This window comes from Corvus brachyrhynchos, unplaced genomic scaffold (assembly GCF_000691975.1).
Source record: "Corvus brachyrhynchos isolate BGI_N302 unplaced genomic scaffold, ASM69197v1 scaffold95, whole genome shotgun sequence".
Taxonomy (NCBI): Eukaryota; Metazoa; Chordata; class Aves; order Passeriformes; family Corvidae; genus Corvus; species Corvus brachyrhynchos.
Window position 1 is genome coordinate 1,496,721 of NW_008238347.1, and position 17,892 is coordinate 1,514,612.

Below are 17,892 nucleotides of genomic sequence, written 5' to 3' on the forward strand. Positions count from 1 at the left end.
AGCAGGAATTTCCTAGAAAGGACTGTCAAGCACTGTGTCACCTCCCTGAGGAGCCCATTCCAATGACTGACCACCCTTTCAGTGAAGAGATTCTTTGAGTATTCTACAATAAAATAACACCAAGTTCTGCCCTACAGAAGGAAACAGATTTGACACTGACTCCCTTTCCCTGAGTAGCTGAAAACACCACATAAGGCCAAAAATTCTGTTAATAAAAAGCAAGTTCTGCCTCAGATGTCGTGTCTGAGTTGCTGCACTCTCATTACGGAATTCCTTTGGCGCTTCAGTTTTTCCAGCATTACTATCTTTTGTTGTTCTGGCTCATGGCAGAACTACAAAGCTTTTCTGAAAAGAAATGTCCTGGCACACAAGCACTGCTCAGCTACACTGTAGATCACTGTGGTGCTGAAATGACACCCCAGGCACATCCCACCAACTGCAGCACCACAACGGAAAGCGGCCCCAGACAGAACGGCAAACATTTAGAACACAAGACAGCAGCAGTAGACCTTCAATGAACACTGTAAATTAAAAGATTTATAAGCAGAAAAGGCAACTGAATAAATTCATTTTCACAGCTGTATTTCCTTTCCTGTAGATTTTTTAACTCTTTAAATAGAGACCATGAAAAAAAGCAGAGTGGGCCAAGGGTGTCCCCGAGTCCTGTGGAGCAGAAGGAAGTGACAGCGGCTGTGATTGCCAGGCAGAGCTCCCAGCCAGCACATGTCAGCCAGCTCCCATCCTCAGGTTCATCAAGCCAAAGTACTAATTGCTATTTCATAAACAGCAAAAAAATGCCAACGGTGCAATGTGCAATTTGCCAAGCGCCTGGGAAAGTGCAAAGAAGCAGAAAAAAAAAAAAAAGTGTTTTCTCCCAGACAGTTTGTCCTGCCTTTCCCCAAAGCTGTTCACAGCCCCCAGTGTGTTTTTTCATATGGAAAAGCAGAACAAAAGTACATATGGGAGGTTTTTATCCAGAATTTACACCAGAGTGCATTCATTCAGCTGGGAATTAGGGTCTGGGGTGCAAATGCTGTAAAATAGAAGGGAAAAAAACCACTTCGTTGTGTAATAAAGCTTTTTAAAGTCCATCTGTGGTACAGTGAAATAATGGCATTTGGCAAGAGTTCTTTAACCTCAGACTGTTCTTGAATTTTAACATAATAATTCTTTTTTCATGCTTATGATTGCTTCCTTATTGTTTTTATGAGGAAATAATTACCTGACACCAGTTACCATTTACCTCTTTGGTCAGTTTTTTTTATTAATTTTAAAACCGTATGTTCCCATTAAAATACTTCTCTATCTTCCCCTTTTCCCTATCTTTTTAGACTTTTAAGTTTTCAGTTAAGCTGCTTGAGATTATCAAGATCTCCAAGTGAGTAAATCAGTTTTGTAGCCATGCCCTTTTAGCAACCTAAACTCAATAAAACACCTGTCTTTGACAAATTAAGACAGTATTTAATGTATTTTTGTTCTAAATGTGTACAACAGACCAAGAAAGTAAGTCCAGGAGCAGGAAGGCCAATCCCCTGCCTGGGGCTCAGGAAGGCCTTTCAGCAGTTCTGCTGCAGAGGGTTCCCAGTGACACCACACGCCTGCACATCCCACAGCCTGGCAGGAGACACCAACACCCTGCTCTGCTGCTTTTATGTCCAGCAAACATGGGAGGACGTTAAGAAAGAACAAAGTGCATAAATAGAGATGCCTTTGGAGGCAATCAGAGCGTGTATTTTAGTTCTATGGAAAATAACATGAATTTAAAAGCAAAATGAGGTGAAATTTGCATATTACTTACGATATTCAGAGTGGATCTCATCTATTTCTTCCTCTGTCTGGTCCTTTGTGAAGGTCAAGCTCTACAGAAATCACACAAGTGTTTTTAATGTAAATAAAAAGATGATAAAGCTGCAGACTTTGAAATTAGAGACTTACAACTGGAAGAAGCAACTATCTGGTTCCCCCCCCTCCCCCAGCTTTCAGCACCTCATCACATTAATTCACATTTACAGAACATATGCACAGTGTCCTGCCCTGCTTCCACCGAGTCACCAGGACCAAGCCAGCCCACGTAACACCCAGCACATGTGGGCCATAAAATATTTCCTAACACTGTGCAACAAACAGGCTTCAAAAGTCACCAAAGTATCAAATGTCATGGGAAAAGAACAGGCGCTATTGCCAATACAGAACATGGAATTTGCTAACTAAATCCTAGAGAATTCTAGGAAGCAAAGTATTTATTACCCACACTGCCATGAAGGGTCAAAATCCTCCAGTATGGCCAAGGGAACATTACTCAAGAATTTTTTGCAGTCAAAAGTTGCTCCTACTTTAACGGTTTGGGCATAAAGCTCAGCAGTGCACCAAGGACACAAATGCGTGGTGGGAGAAAAATCAGGTTCATTACAGGATGCTATACCTGAATTCTAATATGCAACCCAGGAGTTCCCACAATAAAGCAATGGGCAGGCACTTTCAGTGCCCACTCTGCAGTTTCTGCTGGCCACCCCTCTGTGAGAACCAAGATCAGTCACTTACATTTTCACCGGGTTTATTACACTCAAGCTGAACCCGAATCTTCTCATTCTTTTCCAGCTCTTTAACAACCTCTGCAACTGTTTGGAAATACAAGAAAGGGATCACTGAAGCAGGAGCTGGGTAATAGAGAGCTGTAACAGCACAGACTGAAATTACCATGAATTTAAAACACAAACAGCATTAGCCCTCCCAGAGGGAAAGCTCAGGCTCCAACGCCAGGCAAACGTGCAGTCTTTCCAAATCCTACTGAACCTCCCTCCTGCACACAACAGCGCTTGTGGCACACAGGCACATCATTCAGAGAGGCTTTCCATTTCATACTGGATGTTTCAGTGGAAGACACAATAGTTGCATCTACTGTTTATCTTACTTTGTCCCCAAACCACCTTCCAGGGCAACAGAACCATGTGCAGGCTGAAGGCCAAAGCCCACAGAGGAATTACAACCTACTTCAACAATCAACTTCAACTTCAGACACATCCAAAGCCTAGAAACAACATAACTGTTTCTTAACATTTAACTAGAGCCACGGCTATGCAGAACCCTGCACAGTTTACTCTAACGTTTACTTTTACAAATCTGTTCCTGCATTTCATCATCTCCATTGCACTGCCAGGTAGCTGTGGGCAGTTATTAAAACAAACACTTTCACCAGACAGTGAAGCAGTCAGAACAAAAGCTTATTAAGCTATGAAAGAATAAAACCTGTTCCAAACTGGTTTAAGCACACGCCAGGAATTTGGCACCTATGCTTCCTCAGAAGCTCAGCTATTCGTGCTACATAGTGACCTCAGGCTCCCTGCTACCACCCAAAATGCACGTCTGCATCCTAAGCGCGAGTTTAATAATTCACCCTTTGTGCACAGGTTTTGAACAAAGGAAGAGTTTTGCATTATTTAGGGGAGAGCAGCTGAAGGACATGCCACACACCCCAGAACTCTTCCTTCACCCTGGATCAATGAGGCAGAGACTCAGTGCCACTTCATCACCAGCACTGAGTGCAGACTCACCCTGAGTACCCCCAGCAGGTTAAAGAAGTATTCTGCATTGATCTTGATTTACACAAGATAAATTCTTCCAGCTCCAGTTCTCCCAAACAGTCAAACCAGCGTTACTCCCACCTCAAGAGGTGACAGAAGGGGAAACGCAGACTGATGGTTTGTGATGGCAGCAACTTCCCTGCACTCTCTCACTTACCTGATTTGGGATTTAGGGAATCACACTGAGCATTGTACATGTGCACAAACTCCTGGTGTCTCTTAATGAGCTGCTGGCGAGTCCCAGAGGTAGACAGACCATGTTCCTTGAGCTTCTTCCTCAGATCTCGATCCGACAGTAGGTTATAAACAACTTTGGACATCAGCTTCCTTTTGTGAGCAGAACTGCCAAAGGAAAACAAAAGAGACTTTATTTAATTAATACTCTATTAAAATCAAAGTATTTACAATTACTTAAGGGTACTTCACCCACTCAGAGTAAAATACATATAAAAGAAACTTGGGTTTTCCACCCCAGTCCTGCTCATGTCTTACTTGATTCAGGTGGAGAAATATTAAAAGCATTAAAACATCAAGCCAAAACTTGAATTAGGAGATTTTTCAGCTTTCTGGGAAAATGTCTTTGAGAAAAATAGTCATGTACCTGAAGGCAGCAGTTCCCAGCTAACAGAAGGGTGGTTTGGTGATACAGAGAGAGACATTAAAGATAAGTAACAGTGCTCTCAGAGAAATAGCATCTAAAGCCAAAATTTGCTGCTTTCCATTGCTGTCTGTCAGAAGAACTCAACATTCCTGGCACAGCTGGGGAAAGCATCTTAATTATAGGAAACTGCCAGAGAGAATTCAAGTCCTAGTACCACTTTTGTCACCTAAAATTAGCAGAACATTTCCTCCTGTCAAATTAGCTCAGGCTTCCCTACGCCTCCAGGTGAGATACTCTCAAACTAGGAAAAACAAAGGGGCCAAAACCCATCTACTGCCTCACTCATCTTCTGCAACTGCAATCATTCACAGAGGAACAGCACTTATTTAGACATTTTTCTTTCTGCAGCAAAATAAAGCTCAGCTGCACTACTCTGGATTAGAGAGCAGTTAACAGCTTTCCACTGTGAAAACAAGAGATTTGAAAACTATTCAGCACTTTCAACTTATCATGTTGAAAATTTCAAGGTTAAAAAAAAAAGTCTTATGCAAAAATTGTCATTAATTCATTTACTCTCATCCAGCCCTGTAGCATGGCTGGTAAAAAGAAGATGGATTATCACAATACACTGTTCAGGGAAACTTCTTTCAGATTCTTCGGGAAATACAAAAAAATTTCACAGAATAATTAAATCTTTGGAAAGTCCTACAGAAGCTTGGTGTGTATTCCAGTTCACCAGAAGCATGAGCTAAAGTGTGCCAACAGCTTTCCAGCAGCCAGCCCCAGGAAAACAGCTCACAACAGGCTTAAATCCAATGTTGGTTGGGTTTTCCCACGCTTAAGAAACACAGTGTTCTCTGGAAACACACTTACCTGTTGGAATTACCCCTGTGGAGCCTTGAGGGGCCAAATTAGCAGTTCTGCTGAAACTGCTCAGCTGTTAACACAGCCATGGTGCTCCTTGTTTGAGAATAAACAGAGCTCACACTCCTCAGAGAAGCACTAGGGATGTGCTGCTACTGGAACCACACACCACTGCCACAAACCAGACACTGCCAAGGGCCAGCACCCACCCAAAACTGCCAGTGCCCAAGGGGCAGTGTCTGGTGTGACACCTGCTGAAGGCCTAAGCAGTCTAGAGATTAAATAAGCAGAATTTTAAATCCTGTTAAGGACATGGGCATGACACCAAGGACAGATCTGGCTTGTATTTCTATTTATTAAGAACAGAGAAAGCACTAAAACACTCCAAACTGAAATTAAATGTAACATCAGATTTCATTACTCATTTACCATTTTTTCATCTTGAAAGTCCTTTAGCTTACAGACTGCACACTAAGCGTGACTGGGCAAAACAAGAGCTTTAACATAAAATTACTTTCTAATTCAAGGTTCAGGGGAATTGGAAAAATAAGCATTGCAGTACAAATCCTCCCAGTTCTTCAGTCTGATCAGTCAGAAATAACAACAGCCTAAATTTCTGCTGTAAGTAAAACAAACTGAAGCTCCACTTCTGATGTGAACGTGGCGACCATGACCAATGCTGGGGCAGGGGCACAAAGCCAAAGGAATGCATTAATCTTATGGAAATCGAGATCTTCAGGAAATTTCAACAACCCCACGGCAGGGAGAGCAAGGCACAATTTTTATTCTTTAACTTGACAGCTATTGAAGAAAATGTCTCTTGGCACACCTGAACCAAGGCAAGCAATTCATTCACCAAATGAAAAATGGGAACCAGTGTTATCTGAAGGGAATTTTAATGCCAGAGAGAAGAAAGGTGACAAGAACAACGCACAGTCAAAGTTCTCCTCCCTGTGCTGAATTTGTTAAAGCATTGGCCACTGTTTTCTTGCCACTAAAAGCCAAAGAGCAATTGTGCTGGCAATCCACAGACTTTCTCAAGAGGGGACAATCCCCACTGTGATTTCGGAGTGCTCTACACAGCAGGGAAGCCAGAAACAAACACAAAGCACTACTATTACACCCCAGCAACAAACAGTTCTTAGTTCAGCAGTGCACAAACCAGCCACGTGCATTTGGAAGTTCTCAGAGCTGTTCCTTACCTTCGGAGGCTGTCCTTCTTCTCCTCTCTGGTCAAGCAGCTATCCAGATGTTTGTTTATATATTGCTCTAGGATAGCAACCTCACAAACAGGACATTCCACTGAAAGCAAGGGAGAAGGAATTGTCTAGTGTGGCTATAACAGCAAAGAGCAAATGTTTTCGTCTGAGAAACTAATTGTTGATTGAAAATGAAAATCCAAAACTCTAGATTTCTTGTTTTACAAGATCTCATGTGTCTGTCCAGAATCTTCCTTTTTAGCTCTTTCCAGAGCAACGAATTCCCTCTCTATGTGATATCAGACTGGCTCTCATCTTGCCTGCAGTCAGAGGGAATAGTATATCTAATAAAATCTAGACTAACACACACACACTACACAGTAACCTCGGGGCTAACAGAAACAGCAGCAGATTTCCCTGGTAATGCTTTCCACTTTTGCAGTATTTTACTCCTAAACAAAGGAGAAAACACTACAGCAGAAGCTTTATTCATGTTGACATTGTGTTCCCAATGTATGGCCCTCCCAGGACTGTCAATGCACAAGGTAACAGCCTCACAGGAACCCCACAATCCAGCCATGCTCCCCACTCACTTCTGAGCACAGGTAACTGGATTCTGTGCTTGGCCTGAGGCTCACGAACACCACAGGCATGGATACACACAGCTCAATTACTTTTGTACCATATTTTCAAGAAGCACCTATAAGCATTATCTGTAAAGACAGACTTAACATATTCCTCTTTAGCAGCCAGATTATGTCACAAACAAAAGGCTAATTTTGAATGAACAGGATGAGAGTCTGTATCCCCCTCTGTGTCAGCTTGAGGAAGCCAACTTTGATTTAAACAACAAAACAAAAAACAACCTCTGAAAAACACTGAGGTGTTGTGGGGATTGAGCAAGTTCTCTGCTCCACAATTCCCAACTCCCACTATGTCATATTCCAAAGGTTAAAACACCCCAAATGGTTGGGACAGTAACAAAACACACTAATCCTGAGCAGTCTGTGACTGAATTGGAAGTTACATTTGAGTTCTTAGAATAGGAATAAATAACACTAAAACCCCTCACTGCAGGCAAGCAGGTCAAAGTTTCAATTGCTCAAAAATAAATGAGCAGTAAAATTTCATTTGAGTTTCAAATTACCAACACAAGCAGGTCTGATGCATAAAGCCATGACAGGTTTCCCACGGCTCCTTTCCTGGCTGTGGTACCTCTCTGAGCAGGATTCACCCAGCTAATGAATACATATGAACTTCAGAGCTCCAGACAAATAAATCACGAAACAAAAGAACAGATAAATTTGAACTAATAAGAACCAGGGGTGTACTCCTACATGGTGTTTTATTTTAATTTAGGCTTTTGGCTGGGTCCATAGGATGGCTGCCAGCACGATAGAACTAAGAGGATTCTGCCATTTTATTGTGGTTGATTAGTATAAACTGGTACCATCGTGCTTCAAAATAAATTCACCTTAACTCTCTGGAATTACAAAAGAATGAAGCAGATGAATCTTCTGGAGAGTGTGTGAACAGAAATATTAACAGAGCTGCTGCCATGCTCATTTTGAGTTCAGGCTCACCCCTCAAATAACAAACATGCTATAAAATAACCTGCATCTGGTTACTCAAGGATGAAGGAGGAATTACTTCATTTTTACTAAGTCTGTTGCACAACTATTGTTTTTTAGTGTTGTTACTCAAAGCAAAGGAATCCGTAAGCGCTGAATTCCATTCCATTCCCTGGCAGCAGCTCAAGCTTCCTCCTGAAGAACACACTTGGAGCAGAGCTGCCCCACACAAGCAGCGATGTGAAGGGAGTCTGGGACAGTTAAAGGGGAAGGAGCTGAACATGCCAACACGGATCAGAACCACGTGGAGAAATGGGATGAGTGCCATGGACTGAGGGTCCTCTAATGTGTACAGCCACCCACACATGGGGGAGAGAGCAGGACATAACCAGCAATTAAACACCTCACCTTTCTTGTCTCCTTTTACCACAGATGTAGAAGGCTTTTCATGACTTTTGGTGCACCCAGGAATCTCTTGTGATCCCACTTTGCTGTCTTTACCACAAACCGCTGAAGAAGTGCTGTAAAGGTCATGGTGTTCCTCAGTTTTGAAACTCTTCTGATCAGTCCATGCCAGGCCACCTGCCTTTGTGGAGGTGCAGACTTTATCCTTTCTTAAGAAGCTGTCAATCCCTAGCACCTCTTTTGAATCTGGCTGAGGAACAGGACTCCTGTGGCTCTCGGCAGCTGGACACTGGCTGCAGGCTGGAGTGGATGGAATTAGGGGAGCATCCAACACTAACTGGAACAGCTGCTGTCTAGAAGCACCCAGAAGAAAACACAGTTAGCGCACTGGACAGTATTAAGTTTTTCTTGGAGAAAGCAGAATGAAAACAGATGGAGCTTTTCACCGATTCCTTCCTCCCTCTCCCCCCTGCTCACATGCAGCACCCAGGGATTGCCCAGCCCTCAGAACCTGGAGCAGAAGCCAGCCAAGCCTCCCATGCTCTGCAGAACCTAAGCACCATCTTCCTGATTCCAAACTAAATAAATTGCATTTTGCAGACACAGTGACATGCCTCTCAAACACCACCTGGAATGCAGTAGAAATCAAGGAGTTTTCTCCCTTACTTGAAGCTGACAGGAGACCCTTCTCAGGCCAAAGCACCTCAAACAACACCCAAATCCAGCTGTTACAGAGGCTCCTGGAGCAAGGACTCTGCAGCAGGCACTGCCACACTCCATGGCTCAGCCAGCACATGCTCTGTAATCAAATTCCATGGCTTTACACACTGCTGTGACACAGTTCACTGCAGCTGAGGTGACAAAGCCCAGGGAAAGCAGCACAGCTGCAGATCCTCAACTTGCAAAGGTTTTAACTGGAGAACACTTAATAACAGCTGAAATAATTTGGATTCCTGTTCCTTTAAAAGAAGAGGACTGTGAGCAATGTCCCTACAGAATGTGCACTACCATAGAGTGTTACAGCTCTCTCCTGAAGCCCCAAGGCCCAAGAGGACAGATTATCCAAGGAGAACCAAGCTCGCTTCACATGAAGGGTGTTGTTTTTGTACAAAGGGAGCCAGAAGAGAGAAAACTGAACAGACTCTGATTCACATTCTGTAGTAGCAGCTGGTTCAATAAAATATGACCTGGTCTAAAACAGAGAGAAACTGGAAAAACAGTACAAAACTCCATCCTAACAATAATTTGATAGCAAATGTTGCTCTAATTACATCATTGATCTAAAATAATTCTAGGGAGCTTTTCCTCATATTAAAAAATAGAGGCATAGGAACAGACTTTCTGAAGGGATCTGATCTTGGCACAGAATTAATGGAAAGAACACTAGCAGAAGAACTTGAAAACTTGTTTGCCAACACCCACTTTTTTGGGTGGGAAAATACAGAAAATGCTAGTACTGCAGGCAAAAGAGGAAGGAGCAGTCCCATGCTGGCTTCTCCCAGAATGTGGTATTTTGGGCTCATGAGCAGCTGGGTGATGACATCTCATGGTCCCATGCCTCAGCCCCAGGGATGGAAGAGTCAGGGCATGGGGATGCTCCTTGCACAGCCCTGGGCCCTCCAACAACACTTTGTCACCTGCCACCCCCTCCCTCAGCACCAGAGCTAATTACTCAAATTTCTCACAAATCACAGAAATTCTGACAGTTGTTATTGGAGAGATTGGGACAAGCATGTCTAGAGCAGAAGACTCATCCATCACTCAGCGAGCCCAGAGGAAGCATGCAGTGATGGAGGGTCCAGCCTCTGCCATCACCAGCCTGTCCAGCTCACCTGGGAGCTGATCCTACGGCAAACCTCAGTCCTCAGTCAGATTTTCAAAAAGCTCGGCATTTTGTGTACGGTCTCAACATTCCCTGTGATACTCTCACGAATTTAACAGACTGCTATGAGCTCTGAGAGGTCTGAGCTGACAGAATTTTACCTTCCTGGCACAAAGGAGTAACTGCAGCACAGCTGACAACACTCAGTTTATGAGCAGAGCAGCGTCCTTCCCTTTGAAGGCTGAGAGATGAATCAGCCAGGGGCCAGTGAGCCCAGGTCCACCAGAACAGCCAGTACCCAAACCCTCCTGCGAGACCCATCCTCCTCAGCTGCTGAGTGGGGTTACAGCAGGGAGTTAAAAACCATTTGTTTAACCAAAGACAGATGGTTTCTTAACATCCTCTCCTCCAGCACCCTCCCTCTACTGCAATAACAGCATAAGCAGCTCCCCACATTTTTTCCTTCAGATCTGTAATGCCCACAAAAACTAAGTGTCCTTCATCAGGATCCCGGTTCCTATTCTATGGTTCTTTTACTTCTCTCTTGCTGAAGCAGCAATGAAGCAAAGTTGTTGGGAATTTAGGGCTTCCACATAAATAAATTCCAAGGAAGAGCCGGGAGCTGTGAATTTCCCTAGGAAGAACTCACACAGGACATTCCCAACTGCACTAAAGGCAATGTATCTCCTTGAAATTCCTCCTGCACAGCACCTGCTCTCTCAAGCACCCAGAGCTGATGTGTTTATTCCTCTGACTCACTACCTGTCAAGCAACCCTGATTAGGAAACAGATTCAAACTTGACAGTAAAAACATTTTTCTTCCCTATGTATGAAGAAAAGCAAAGATTCTTTTCAGCAAGGGCTACTACTTTTCTACTTACGCAAGTGTAACTCTAATTTCTATTGTTAAGTTTTCTGGCAAGGTGATGCACAAACTGACAAATTTTATCAAAGTAGCAAGGGCTACTACTTTTCTACTTATGCAAGTGTAACTCTAATTTCTATTGTTTTCTAGCAAGGTGATGCACAAACTGACAAATTTTATCAAAATATTCTCTTTAGTAGAGGGCAATGAAACAAATTCTTTACACTTCACACAAAACTTTACACATTATTTTTGAAGATACTGGCCTCACTGCAACTGATAGAAGAACTCTTCATTAAGGACAGCTGGTGCAAATACTGCTCCTCATCCTTCTCTCCTGGCCTGGCCAGAGCCATGAATTCTGCCCCAGAGCACAGACAGGCAAGGGAACAGAAAACCACTCATGGGAATGCCCCGCAAGCTCCTGCCCCAATGGGGTCAGGGTGTGCCCCTCAGCAGGGCACTGCAAAGCCTGGTCAGAGCTGCTCCTCTCCCTTTCACACACAGTAAAACACCCATGGCCTTAACAAAGCACAGGACACCTCCACTTTCACTGGGAGACAGGAGAGCCCACTCTCTGTACAGGGAGGGAGCTGCATTCCCACACAGCACCCCTGAGCACATCCTGACAGCTCATCCTGCAAACACCTGACGCTGAGCAGAGTATAAATGGGATCAGCACTCGGCTCTGGTTAGAACAATTCCCATTCCCTGCATACGCTGACCTTGGAGCACAGCTTTCACTCTGCTAAGTGCCACCAACATTACCATTTCCTTCCCCTCCAGGCCTGACTTAAGAAATGGGTTTGCACTTTGTGAAATGTTGAGAAGATTTAAGGCCTAATTTTCATAAACATCAAACTACCCGAGGCTCAAAGTCAAGTTAGAACATACTTTGTCTTTCAAACATACTGAGCTCTTCAACCCCTGGACTTTGGGTTTGGGGACAGCCAAGGGGAAGCAAAGCAGATGGAGAAGGAGGGGGGAGACAGAAGATTTGTCCTGTACCAACATCACCAGGGCAGAATACAGCAAAGGTGTTACAATTTAATGATACCCACCCCACATAACGCTCTCTGGACAAGCAGTGTCCCCTCAGCTCAGGGCATGTGCAGCCACAGGAGAGAGACCCAGCCCCTGGACACCACCCTGACCATTACCTGCATTCCCCTGAGGAGTCTGTCCCATTACAGCAGCCAGCAGGGAGCCTTTCCCACCCAGACCTGGAGCACACCCTGCACTGGTTCCCTCCACCCGGGCCAGACTGGGCTCCACAATCCTACTGATCTAACTCTACATGAGAAATTGATTGAACTCCAAGTCACAAAAGGAAAGGTTATTGAACTACTCTCACTGGTAAGATTTATACTGATCCATTAAAGCAGTCCAAAAAAATTAACATTTAAGATTCAATATCATAAATGGATACAAGTCAGCACTACTTGTTCCCTACAAAATTAGGCATTAACAAAAAAATAGTAATCCATTTATCACTAGGAAGTACCAAAATTCAAGCTGAAACAATGGAACTGTAGGATTTAAATTACTCAAATAAATCAACTGAATCTAGTAGAGGTCATACAGAAGATTACATCTATCTACATTCTATGATCTTCATCAGAGAAAAATTCTCTCATGAAACAAAGCCATCAGCTGAACTATGCTTCTTGTCACTTACAAAGCCAAGAGTCTCATTGACTTCCAGCTCCAAGTTAATTTCAGAGAAAAAGATGAAATTGCATTTGTCTCCTATAGAGACAGGAATACCCACAGAATTCCCAGCAAATCACTGAGTTGCTTCTCATCAAAAGAAAACAAATAATACAAGGAGCTTCATGTATCTACTGTGGTGAGAGTTCACCAAGTCATATTTATTCTGTTGTTCCTGTCTTTTAAAAGGATGTGAAGCTCAAAAATGAATTAAAAACAAACAGAAAAGCAGCTAAGAAATCGAGTTGCAAACACAGCACTCCGTCACTTTCCTTACTCAAGAAAACTCATATTTTTAGTCTCTCAATACCTATGTTTTTCCCAGCCAACAACTTCACCAAGAGAAGTCTCTTGCAAGTTGACCATTACCACTGGACAAAATCCTTCTATTCAGAATTTCCCCTGCACACATAGGAAGGATCTTCGAAGAAAATCTTTATTACCATTATTTCCCCCACAGAATCCTGACATATCTGTTGACTTCCTACACACGGGCAGAGACTGTAACTTCCAGAGCAGCTAACCAGAAGCAGAACCAAAATAAGCTTCTAAAACCTCCACATCACTCTAGTGGACAGTAACCTTCAGCTAGAACACTGCAGGATTTTTCCAAAGTGAAAACATTCATCTTTGACAATGCTTCTGTGACACCACAATATTTTTGCTCAGTTCTCACACTGCTCCTCTCCATGGACTGAGCCTGGTCCCCCCCCCCCCCCCCTCCACATCACTCTAGTGGACAGTAACCTTCAGCTAGAACACTGCAGGATTTTTCCAAAGTGAAAACATTCATCTTTGACAAATGCTTCTGGACACCACAATATTTTTGCTCAGTTCTCACACTGCTCCTCTCCATGGACTGGGCCTGGTCCCCCCCCCCCACAGTCACACCTTTCCAGCTGCCAAAACAGAGGCAATAGTCATAAAACCACATAAATACCTTGCAGAATTAAAGCTCTTCACTAGATCATCTAAAATCCGGTTGTTTTTCAGGTCAGATTCTGAGACTGCCTATTAAAAAAAGAAAGAAAAAGCAAAAACAAACCTAAACAAACATTCTAATGCAGTGAAAACAGCAAGTGCCCAGAAAATGTTCAAGTGATCAATAACTTGCTTCTTGGCTCAATGCCTCAACCACCCCCACTGAAGTGCTACAGAAATTAAGATGCTTAAAGGGTAAACACTTTTCCCTAAAAAATATCTCATATTAAAATAACTGCCTGAGAACTTAAGTCTGGGATATTAAGGGTAATAGATAAAAACAAAGCATAAAGCTAAAGCAACAAAGCCCAGTGTGCCCAGGCTCCAACAATGGTTTATTGTAGCACAGGTCTACCAAACCAAGGATCTTCTGAAGGGGGTAAGAACCTTAAGCAGCAAAGCATGAAAACTGATGAAGGGAAATGTTAATCTTCTGATTATGGAATGAAAATGTGAATTATGAGATGACTTTATGCATCCAATTCATTCTTTTTAAACAATTTCTGATTTTTATCTCACTGCAACTCCGTTCTTCTTTTTAACAAAGTTTTTTTTTAGTTTCTCATACCAGTACCTCTAAGCTTTAAACAGGTGGTAGTAAAATGTACTCTGTTGTAGTCTCCACTCGTTTGATGTTTAAAAACTGGCAAAGATACAAATAAGTACATTTTCTAGTCTTGAAAAGTCTCATCTGTTTCATGCTTTAGAACACAGACCAAAATTACTTCTATTTTGCCAATATTCCTGAAGCGCCACTCAGTTTTTAGGCACTGTTTCTGAGGTTAATAAAGCCCAAACAGCTTAAGGTGAAAAGTTAAAGCCTAGAAAAAATTGTGTTCTGTGTTCTTTAATCAAAAAAAAGGCTTTAAGTGAGATCCTAATAACAACCCACCTGCAGAGCAGCCACAGCCTGCCTCCAGTGCTCTGCACATTCAGCCTCCTGTTCCCAGGGCAGAGCAGAGGGCTCCCCTCCCCAAAAGCCACGCAGCACAGCCACCTTTAGCACTAGGAGGTGTGTGGTCACCTGCAGACACTCTTTGAGACGAAATGAGGCCTCTCACACATGGAAAAGTAAGTGCTTATGTTTCAGCACTGCTGGTTTAAAAGATGGAGTATTTTAACCAATTAATGTTCAGTGGTTTGTGACAGATTGTATACACAGCCCCAAGCCAAAGCCCAGGCCTGATGCTCCATCCACTTCTGCATGCACTGACATTGGAGCACCTCTGAAACACGAGAATTCCAGATGCAAGAGCACCCCACTTTGCCCCTGTGATCAGAATTATTTGGCATAGTCCAAAGGAAAAAGCTCCTGAGATTTGCCAGAAAAATTAAAAAAAAAAAAAGGGGGGGAAAATACCAAACCAAAAAAACCCCACACTTACCACACAGCATGTTGGACACTGTGTTTTGTAGGATAAAAACTTGCGGATGCAAAGGGAGCAATCTGGAAAAAGGAAACACATAATTTTGAAGCAGACATTCTTCCAAATGCAGTTCCACATCCTTGCTTGTGTATTGCCTTATTGTACAATATGTGCAAGATATTCCACAATACACAAATATTGAAAATATACCATTTTTCCATGGAATTGAGGTTATCATTGTTGCAAAAAAAAAAAAAAACTGTGTTCTATATCAACATGTTTCAACATCAAATATCAGCTCTGTCTAAAGCTGATGTTTGGGTCCTTTTATTTCCCAGTGCACGACAAGAAAAGCTTCATCAGCCACCACCACTGCAGCAGTGTTTGCACTGCTCACTCCCTCACCATGTTGGGTTTTTGACATGACTAATGTTGGATCACTTTCATCTTCCTGTACAACCCCAGACAAACTCACAATCCCTTCTTTTTCCCAGGCTCTTCAGCCCCTTTCCAAAACAATACCAACTTGGTGAAAGAAGAGGCTAAAAAGGAGGGAGACTGCACTGAAATGCTGGGAGACAGCTTAACGTCATCCAATCATCACAGGATGCCTCAACAGACTCGGTGCTGAAACACACCATAAGCTTCATATTGTCACAGTAAACTTCTGCATTCGTTACACTTTGTCAACTTATCTGTGAGCTTTCACAGTCACTTAAGGATTTTAAAAGTCTCATCATTCTCCAGGAAAAGACATTCCCTCACTAGATCATTATGGGTCAGAGCCTCAGCACTGAACACACTCAGCAGCAGCTCCCAAAACAGATCCATATTTCATGGACCCTCTGGGAATGCATCTGAAAAGCAGCAGAAGCATTAAATAATCCCAGAATGGTTTGGGAAGGACCTTAAAGTTCATTTCATTCCACCTCCTGCCATGGACAGGGACACCTTCCACTAGACCAGGTTGCTCCAAGCCCTGTCCAACCTGGTGTTATGCACCGATTAACACTTAAAACTGCAAATCCATCTAAATGCTCAAAAATTACTACATACATAGTAAGAAGTAATACAGGGTGAGAAACCCATACAGAAAAGAAACAAACTTTAACTGTATGAGTACAAATGAAGTGGGAGATCCAGGCTGCCAGCATCTGACAGCCCCTGTCAATGGGCCAGGCCCATGTGTGCAACGATTGCAGCCACAGCTCCCTCAGGGAGAACAAACCACACAAGCTCTCAGCATTTATGCCTGGGCTCCCCTGCCCACCTTTCAGCTATGCTGGCCTGAGGACCAAATTCATCCTCTCAGACTCAAGAGTATAAGAAATCCCTGGGCCACATGTCACTCTGCTCATATTAGAGAAGACATTCACCTTCAGATGCTTTTATTGTGTGAAAAAAATACCAACAGCACATCTGGTTCTGTCACTGATGACACAGTCCAAACCACTGTGACAGTTAATACCTACTGTCACATGAGCTACTGAATCCTCCCAGGCACCCAAGGAGGAGCAGAGGAGGAATTTTATGTGGCTACAGGTGAAAACAGATTACAGAGATGCTCAGAAGCCCTGAAATAGATCATTAAGAAAATGAGAATCATTTTTGCAAGTAGATGTATTTCATTGTCATCCATTCAAATTACTCATTAAAGGCAAAGGGCTTTTGGCTCCAGTTGTCCAACCTCAGTCATCTGAAATTACAGAGACAAAAGAAAGGAAAATACTTCAAGAAATCTTGATCTACTGTAAAAACCTTGGACCTTCTGCAGTTTGCAGGGGAAAGTAAATGTGTACTCTATTAAAAAAAAAAATAAGGTAGACAGATTCTTTTCAAAGTTAAGGGCCTCTGAACCCCACTGTGCCCCAGGCAGGCTGTACTACCAGCAAGTGTAGAGAATTTCCAGTTTTGTGGCTCCCCACACTGGTTTCAATAGCGACAGCTTTGCCAAGCTAAACTAAACTTAATTGCCAAGCTACAATGTCCCCCTTCACAGAAGGAACTGCTACAGTTTCTGAACCAAACAACTATAAGCATTTATTTTAACGTGAAAAAAGGCAACGAACTTCCTCCCTAATCTGGCTTCAGCAAACTGCTTGGGGCCAGGTTCCAGCAGATATCGCCCAGGGCAGACAGAACAGCATGGAAAATTTGAGCTCATTAATGCTCTCCACATAGAGCTTTGCATTTGTACCACCCTCAAGATGGTAAGAAAGATATTTAAATGAAGAATGCCAGATGCCACATGTTTGTATTGCAGCAGGAACTACAAAAGGGAAGGCTCTGGCTGCTTCCATCTCACAAAGCTCCTCCCAGCTTCCGTCGCCAAGAGAATCACAGAATCCTAGAATGGTTTAGGTGGGAAGGGACCTTAAGGCCCATCCAGTGCCACCCCCTGCCATGAGCAGGGACACCTTCCACTGTCCCAGGGTGCTCCAAGCCCTATCCAACCTGGCTTTGGACACTTTCAAGGATGGGGCAGCCACAGCTTCTCTGGGCAACCTGTGCCAAGGCCTTACCACCCTGACAGGGAACAATTTCTTCTGCATCTCTAATCTAACCCTGTCCTCTGTCAGTGGGAAGCCATTCCCCCTTGTGCTGGTACTCCAGGCCCTTGTGAATAGTCTCTCTCCATCTTTCCTGCAGGCTCCCATCAGGCACTGGAAGGCCACAATTAGGTCACCCTCCAAAACCTTCTCTTCGCCACGCTGGACAATTCCAAGTCGCCCGGCCTTTCCTCTCAGTTCACACTCGGGAAGCTCATCCACTTCAGCGGGACGGGGCAAGTCCCGCAAGAGCAACCAATGTCCTCGCAGCCCTCCCGCCGCGGCACTCACAGCTGTGCGAGCACTGCGGGATGATCACGGCGATGCTGAAGTAGTCGAAGCAAATCCCACAGCGCAGCAGCTCATCCACGGCCTGC

At 43.5% G+C, this 17,892-nt stretch overlaps 1 protein-coding gene across 1 annotated transcript in view; it reads right to left on the minus strand.

Moving 5' to 3' along the window:
- RAD18 (RAD18, E3 ubiquitin protein ligase) overlaps positions 1-17,892 on the minus strand; it is a 33,100-nt gene that overhangs the window by 14,411 nt on the left and 797 nt on the right. Inside the window, exons 2-9 of the mRNA XM_017735215.1 lie at positions 17,807-17,888; positions 14,985-15,046; positions 13,559-13,629; positions 8,225-8,574; positions 6,249-6,348; positions 3,739-3,923; positions 2,542-2,618; positions 1,799-1,859 (exon numbers count right to left, since the gene is read on the minus strand). Coding sequence (XP_017590704.1) covers positions 1,799-1,859; positions 2,542-2,618; positions 3,739-3,923; positions 6,249-6,348; positions 8,225-8,574; positions 13,559-13,629; positions 14,985-15,046; positions 17,807-17,888 — 988 coding nt within the window. The remainder of the gene's footprint in view (positions 1-1,798; positions 1,860-2,541; positions 2,619-3,738; positions 3,924-6,248; positions 6,349-8,224; positions 8,575-13,558; positions 13,630-14,984; positions 15,047-17,806; positions 17,889-17,892) is intronic.